Raw genomic sequence first — 8,366 nt, forward strand, 5'->3', positions numbered from 1 at the left:
GATGTTTATTTAACTGGGACAAATGCATTAATCACGGTTTAATCCCAGCACAGACTCTTTTGGAGCTGCTGACCGTGCACTCTCAGGTCCTACACTAAGAACAGAGTTCTCCTCTGCCGGCTGTTGTTTCTGGTTCCCCCTCTCTGTGTTTGAGTTGATTCTTCATCCAAAGCATTCGGTCCTGCAGGTGTTCTTCACCCGGAACGGGAAGCTGATGGGCCGACGAGAGGTGCTGGTTCCTCCTGGAGGCCTCTACCCCACCGTGGGGATGCTGAGCAGTGGAGAAAAGGTGAAGGTGGACCTGCACCCTCTCAGCGGCTGAGCCAAGAGCCCAGTCCGGATCTGCTGAGCCAGAACACACTCCACTCAGCTGCACACATTAACCTCACTGTCTACCACATCAGCATGGACCTTATTCATAAAAATCTTTCAGTCACAGCTCTGCAACCGAACAGGCAGCTCCACGATTCTGACCTGACCTGAACTGCTGCACCATCAGACTCCTGAGATGAAAAGTTTATTCTATGCAATCTGCACTGGTCCCAATCCCCCATGCGGACCTCCTCCTGCATGCACTTTGAAATCCCCCACCAGGCATGGAACGCTCAGCCCCTTTGTCCTGACCCCCAGCAGAGCAGAACCAGACCAACAGACCCCTCCCCCCTGGTCTGCATCCAGGTTCTGGTGAACACGATCAGGCTGGAGATGCGGCTGCTGAGCAGCATAGGACATTCCTGGGTCAGCACAAGCAGGTTCCAGGTGAAAATGGGTGTGCTGTCTATGGTTGTGTGTGTTCAGGTTGTTTTTGCACTATAAGAATTCCATGTTAACCAAATTATTAGGGAGGACTGACGTTCTTGGAGACGTCTGCTGGTTAGTTTGTACCGACACCGTGTCGCTTTTGTCGAAACTGCATAACACGCGTAAGATTACTTTAAAAATTAAGGATATTTTTATTTTTATTCACAAGTGGTGAATGTACATTAAAGGTGCTGAATAAATAAATGAGCTTAAATTCAAATGTTGGTGACTTTCAGGACCAGCTGGACGTTTTCTTAAAGCCTGTGCACGATTTTTTTGTTGTTGCTGTTTTCGAGGTGTTGGTGGTGTCCTGTTTCTGTAGGACTGATGTTTGCTGAAACCAGCAGGCTTCGCTACCATCAGAACCAGTTCTGACCCACCAAATAAAATCTGTCCAGAGCAACAAAATTCAAATAAAGAAAACTCATCAAGTTTATTCAGGGTATCCGCGGGTCCTTAAAAAGTCTTAAATTTGCTTTTCCAAATTTAAGGCCTTAAAAATCCTTAAAAATTACAAATAATCCTTAAATACAGTTTCAAAAGGTATTAAAATTTCAAAGACCCAATAAACAAGATTATTTTATTCCTATAAAATTTTCGTGAATTTCTAGTTAGTCTTCAGCATTTTTTGTGTGTGATGTTGGCGTAAGCGGAACCGTGCACATTCAGTTGGTTGTGAAAGGGGACTATTTTTAGATGAGCACATTAGCTGGTTAAGCTAGTGGGAGCTTGCGCCATGGGGACGTGCAACTTTAATGGTAACTGGATGGTTAACCCCACGTTCGCGACGTGGTTAGCACCGGTTCCAGGCAATAGCTGGAAATTATAGCTTTAATTTAATTTAAAAAATAGCTTAAATTTGGTCAAAGTGGCCTTAAAAAAGGTCTTAAAAAGTCTTAAATTTGGCTCCCTTAAACCTGCAGATACCCTGTTTATAAGTTTTGAAACTCATAACAACATATAAAGAACAAGGATTCGCTTGTTGACATTTATTAGTCAATATTACTTTAAGATGAAGTAAAACACACAAAAAAAACATTTCCTTACTTTTTTCGCTTCCTCTGATAACATTAGGTTTACCAGCTGTGAGTGGAGTGTCTGTAACATTTCCTCAGAATTAATCCTTAAGGCAGCATGTGTAATGAGAACAGTACTGGGCCTGGAACGGAGCTCTGGGGAATTCCACAAGTAACTAGGACAAAAAACGGGACTTGGGGAGGTCCAAGTGCGTCTCTCCGAATGAAATAAGATCAGTCACTGTAGAACCAGATGCTTCATTATTTTATTTTTCCCGTATCGGGTTTATGAGTTATAACATCACGGCTGTTTGGTTCATAAGAACCAGTAACTGCTTAAGTTGGAAGATGAAACATAAATTCCAGAAAGAAAGAAAAAATTATTTTTGTGTTCTGTCAAGTTCGCCAGAGCCGATTTCCTCACTAAGTACTAATGTTTGGAGACAATCCATTCAAATGTCACCAGTGTAAAATCCACCGTAGAGCTCCACCCAGGCTTTGGGTTTCCGTAGAGAATCATCACAAAGTTCTTCACTAAAGCACAAACAATAATGTGATGCAAAAGTGTTTCAGGGTTTAAATTCCTTCTGCTGACGGCGGTGTTAGCTGTTATTTTCTGACTCGTGTAAGAAGTTCAGCAGGGCTGGACTGTAGAAAAGACATCAGAAAGAGAGAGATGACGTCTCAGTTCGGGGTTTTCTGGTTTACCGAGTCTCACTGTTCAGAAATATTTCACCAAATTAGAGCTAGACGTGACTCCAGGTTTGTCCCTGATGTGTTATTGAAAAGACCTCTGCCTTGTTTGCACTATAATACCCTCGTTTTGGACTCAAAGGTTTTAATGATGGAATCGATTTGTGGTCTGTTTGGATTATTTTTAATTTTAGTTGTAAAACAATCATCAAAATTATAACAAAGTTCATTCTGTGTAATGCGGCTAATTCCGTTGCTTGGTTCGTTTCTAAACAGCGTACAAAAGATTTGTTTACACCTTTTAAGCTGACAAGTTTGGGCTAACGCTGTAGCCTTCCTCAGACTACAAACATGCTACCAGAAGTTGTAGATATGTAAATAAGGAGATGTGTATTGTGATATAAAAAGTGTAGTAGTGATATATATCCAGGAAATCAAGTTTTACATTTACAAAGATCCTCTTAGAGCTCAGCTTGGAGTCTTTTGTACCGGGTTGCTGCCATCTAAAGGTTGGGTCTTGGTTACTACACCACTTGATTCAAAAACTGAAACTGATTAACCTCACAAACCTGACACAGGATCATTTCAAACTAGTATAAAATAAGAACATTTGTTCAATAAAAAGGGTTATTTTTACATAAAACAACAATTTATTTGTCTCCATTTATTGTGTGTGGTTGTGACTGAATAAAGAGACCTAAATGCTAAATCGTGTAAAATTCAGGGAATGACATCAAGGTCCTGACAGGAAGGTTATGCAAATCTTCAGTCTTTGCATCCACTTATATTTGTTAGAGAGATTCATAACCCGGTGCAATGAAAAGGTCTGACCTATAGAACAATAATACCTTTGATGCAGTCCAGTATTAGGTTTTTTTATTTAACATTTCTGCATAAAAGTAAAGAGCTTTTAGCAAACTACACCCACCTGTTTGTTCCTGGTGAGTGTCTCCAGCACCGTATTTATTAAAAATAGATTTTTAATATTGTTTGCATTTAATACTTGTGTTCTGCAGTCATCAGAGATCTCTGGGACTCAAACGTTTGTGTGAAGCCAACAGTAACTGCAACAGAAGATTTCCAAGAACGGTTTAAAAAATAAATAAGCATCCACTGAGGCAACCTGGCAAATGTGTTCGTCAGTCAATCCTTGTTCAATCCAATTCACAGAAGTAACAGGTCCAGGAGAGGAACCCAGGCGTTCCTCTCCCTAGCAACCCTGTCCAGCTTCTCCTTCAAAGCAGAGCAAGAGAAGGGGGGTGCTCTCTGAAAGACTGGGTCCTCAAAAGACGTACGGGAACACCCCTGTTCTGGTAGAACGCACTAGGTCGTTCCACCGTTGTGGAATGACTCTGAAAACAAGTCTGGATGGTCTTGAGCCTGGTGTAGTCCCTGCTAGTCCACAGTCCTTATGACCAGAATAAAAAGGCAGAAATAGTGATTCTAATGATAGTGGCTCAAGACCTCTAAACACTAAAGTGCTGATTTCAGGATGAATGGAAATGATGTTCAAATAACAAGAAAACACTCCATCTGGGCCCTTCCAGCAGGAATCTTCTGGCACTAATAAAAAAAAGCCATTTCCTTTTGACGATGCAGAAAGAGGTCCAACTAAACCTGATCCTTACAGATAAATTGTATTACGATGGGAAAAATAAAATAAAAGCATAAATTGACTGAATATTACAAACATGAAGTCAATCAACTCAAACAGGGGCTGGGTTATAACCTAAGTAATGCTGAGACCTGTCAAAAACGGAGCAGACTTCAGGAAAAGGAAGCTTTGTGTGAAGATCTGCTAAACAGATTAAACCAGGAATCTGAGCTGAGACACCCTCAATGAAACTTAAAGAAGGAAATTGATGATCTAAAGAAAAAGAACGGTGACCTCAAGGATGAGCTGGAGAATTTTTCCTTCAGGAAAAATTAGAAATTGAGGTTGCATTCAATTTGATGAAAGAGTACTCTGTAAGAAGGGGCCTGCATTGCTGCTAGGCCCTCAAACAACTTTAAGAAATACAGAAAATTTCATCTAACCATCACTGAAGGGTTGTTTGACAGCATTTATGTTCGTCCTGATGCCAGCTTTGCTTTTCTCATGTCACAACAAATAAAACGAGAAATCAACACACACACACACACACACAAGGTGGGGCTCAACCTCGCCCCATTGGCTGCTCATGCAGAGACGTCACTGCTCATTACAGGCCAATTATCTGGAGTAATCGGAAGGTTTGCACCAGCAGGAGACACCAGTAGACCGCCCTCAGTTTGGAGACTGCTGTGACTCATCAGAACAAACAACAGTGATGCACTCTTAATTGTAGCAGGATATTTGTGTAAAAGCTCAATGAGAGCAGAACCTAACTGAAGAAAACAGAACAGCAGAAAGTGGTCTCCTGCACCTCTCAATCAGGCAGACCTGGAGAAGGCGAGAAAAATTCCCTCATGTCTCCCAACGACATGGATGGGTAACAGACACATGCACGGCCAAACCAGGATCGTGACCCGGAAGCCATCATCGGCAACAGGAGTGTGTCTGATAGAGGGAAGTCAGCCTCTAGTAGCAGGTGCAGGGGACCATCCTGCTGCTAAGATGTTTAAGATTTCCTCCAAATTTATCATAGTCAACTTTATTTATATAGTGCCTTTACAAACAAAGCACTGTAAAACAATAAAGGAGAGAAAACATTTAAAGCTATTAAAATGTCAATTACAAACTTGCAGTTAAATCCGGGTGGGATCGAACAAAAGTGCAACAACCACCCATTAGCTAGGCTCCTTTTGAGGAAAAGCAATTAAATAGAAGTGTGTTTTCAGACGGCTCTTAAAATCTGAGCAAGGTGGCCTGCTTCACGTCTGCAGGCAGCTCATTCCAGAGCTTCGGCCCCAGTATTGAGAAGGCATGACACCCTCGTGATTTGAATCTGTGCTTGGGCATTACCAACAGTCCCCGCTCCACTGACCGAAGGGGCCGCAACAGAATGCAAGGCCGAATCAGATCCGATAGATATTGCAGAGCCAATCCGTTTAAACCTTTCTAAGCAAACAACAGAACCTTAAACGAAATTCTAAAAGGGACTGGAAGCCAGTGTAAGGATGCTAAGATGGGCGTGATGTGTTCTGACCTCCTGGTACTGGCCAATAACCTGGCCGCTGCATTATGGGCCATCACTTCACTATGAAGGCCTGCTTGATGCCTGCATAAAGAGAGTTACAATAGCTCAGCCTGGTAGTGATGAAGGCGTGAATGACCATTTCCAAATGTTTTGTGAAAAAAAAACAGCTTAAGCCTACCTATTCTCCTGGGATGGAAATACCATGATCTAATCGTTCCATTGACCTGGCTGTCCAGTCTGAGCTCCACATCCAACTTCACCCTCAGGTTGGTGACCACCGCCTTCTCTAAAGGTGCTAATGAAGGAGAGCCAACCGCTTGGGCACCTTCATCACTCCTTGTCGGGCCAAACAGGATAGTCTCAGTTTTACTCTGGTATACGCACGAAGCACAGACAATTCTGAGCCATCCATAATTTGACCTTGTCCAAGCAGTCCAAGAGTGGTTGAATGAGCCTCGTATTATTGTGTGTTACTGGGAGGTAGATTTGACAATCATCTGCTCACAGGTGAAACTTGATGATGTGCCTACAAAAAAAGGTCACCCAGAGGCAGCAGATAGAGGGAGAAGAGGAGGGGGGCCAGGATGGATCACTGGGGTACTCCCCCAAGGCAAATTAGCAATATTAGATGAACAATCCCCTAGTCTTACACTAAAGTTCTCCCTGAAAGGTAAGCCTTAATCCACTGGAGTCCCAGGCCTGATATGACCGCCCAGTGCTCCAGTCAACCAATCAAGATATTAAGGTTCACGGTGTCAAATGCTGCCGTTAAGTCCAAAATTACTATAATCAATGCATCCCCAGAATCATTGGCCATCAGGACAGCATCTAGAACCTTCAATAGGGCTGATTCTGTACCATGGAGAGACTTAAACCCAGACTGAAAAACCTCTAAGATCTCATTCTCATGTAGAAAGGACATCATTTGGGTAAAAGAAAAGAAGTGTGGAAACAGGTCTATAGTTTGATGTTAGATCAGTGGTTCCTAACCTGGGGGTCCCGACCCCCACAAGGGGGCACCAAAGCCTCTCAGTGGGTTGCCAGGACCTCTCCACTTTAAGGGGCTAAAACTTCCTTTATTACTTGTTTATAGCCTGCATTTTGCTCACATTTTTTTCATGAGTGAAAAGTTTACTGATATTAAGACAGGAAATAATTAGTACAGAAAGAGTAACACACTTAAGAACATTTTGCTCAGCTCACTGTTTTATTTTCAAGTGTCAAAAGTTCATTAAAGATAGGACTGGTTGATTAATCACAGCCTTTACAGTAAATAATCTAGTATAAACAGTAATATACACATTTAAGTACATTTTGCTCAGTGTATTTTTTATGTGTCAAACATTTATTTAAAGGAATGATTGATTTATCAGTGTTTACAAGAAACAATGTGTTCAGAAAAGTAATACAAACTGTCAAGCACATAATGCTCTGTTTGGTTTTGTTAATGACTTTGTTCTGTACTGGAGCCTACTATTACTGTTATCTATTGAATCAAAGCATATTAAAATGTGCTTGAACAATTTTATCATTTCTTAATAATGTTTGTACTGGAAGAGAGAATGGGAGGGGGTCGTCAAAAATGTTACTGGTAAAAAACGGGGTCCCTTGGGAAAAAGGTTGGGAACCACTGTGTTAGATGAATCTGGCCAGCATTATTCGCATGTTTGAACTTCCCTAGATGGTAGGCTGCTCTTAATTTTCAGAACATAAGGAGCCACAACTGGAAAAGCTTCTTTTAGCAGCTTAGCAGGGAGTACGTCAACTACAGATCCAGATGGCTTCGGCCTCTTCACCATGAGCTCTATGGGACATTGGATGAAAGCACCCCAGGAGTCCTGGGGCAGGAGTCCAAAGAGTAACGAAGGATAAACGGATAAATACAATAAAATGTATCTTTCACCAAATAGAATATTTACTAAGACATCACAATATAACTATAGACACATTACTTGTCGTGTGTGTGTGTTCTCGATCCCCAGTGAGTCGTGGAGGATGGCTGCTTATACTGATCCAGGATCCTCTGGAGGTTTCTTCCTGTTAAAAGGGAGTTTTCCTCTCCACTGTCGCTTTATGCTTGCTTAGTATGAGGATTGCTGTAAAGTCACTGGCACTAGTCAGTGACTTGATGCAATTTGCTGGGTTCCTTATATAGGAAACATTATTTCTGATTGGCTTAATGAACTGACCTGAATTGGAAGGTTTATTATGTGAAGTGCCTTGAGACGACTCTTGTCGTGATTTGGCGCTATATAAATAAACTTGAATTGAATTAAATGATTACATCTGAAATGGCATGGGACTGTCATACAAGAGTGTGTTAATGCCCCTTGTTGCCCAGCTGCATGACTATTACATGACTGCAGCAACTACATTGCAGTCTTGTCTCTGATAAACTTGACTGACCAACAAGTTTATCTTTTTAAGTAAAGAGCTAGTCATCCCCTACCAGTCTTTCTCCACGCTAACCTCCTGTTTGAAGGATGGGTCCAAAGGAGGGATTAGCTGGTGGACCGAGAGGGTGGTGCTGCAGCAGTGACCGACAGCGCCCGAGGACAGTTCATCAGCTAAAAACCTGATTTGGAGTGAGTTGCTCCTTAGTTAAATCAAAGAATCGAACGGTTCTAAAAAGCATAATTAGTAGGAAGGGAATAAAAGGTTTGTAGAAACACTGCTAAATTTTAGGTTTTTAAGCTAAACTAAGATTTATGTTAAAAACATGACTCGGACAAAAAAA

General features: G+C 41.8%; 1 protein-coding gene across 2 annotated transcripts in view; it reads left to right on the forward strand.

Annotated features, from left to right (window-relative positions):
• Window positions 1-1,237, forward strand: part of LOC107390377 (SPRY domain-containing protein 3) — a 91,121-nt gene extending 89,884 nt beyond the window's left edge. For both annotated transcript variants that reach the window (XM_015967042.3, XM_054745727.2), the window contains exon 11: window positions 188-1,237. In XM_015967042.3, coding sequence (XP_015822528.3) covers window positions 188-322 — 135 coding nt within the window. In that variant the 3' untranslated portion in view covers window positions 323-1,237. The remainder of the gene's footprint in view (window positions 1-187) is intronic.
• The last annotated feature ends 7,129 nt before the right edge of the window (window positions 1,238-8,366 follow it).

The sequence above is a fragment of the Nothobranchius furzeri genome, chromosome 15 (genome assembly GCF_043380555.1).
Source record: "Nothobranchius furzeri strain GRZ-AD chromosome 15, NfurGRZ-RIMD1, whole genome shotgun sequence".
NCBI lineage: Eukaryota > Metazoa > Chordata > Actinopteri > Cyprinodontiformes > Nothobranchiidae > Nothobranchius > Nothobranchius furzeri.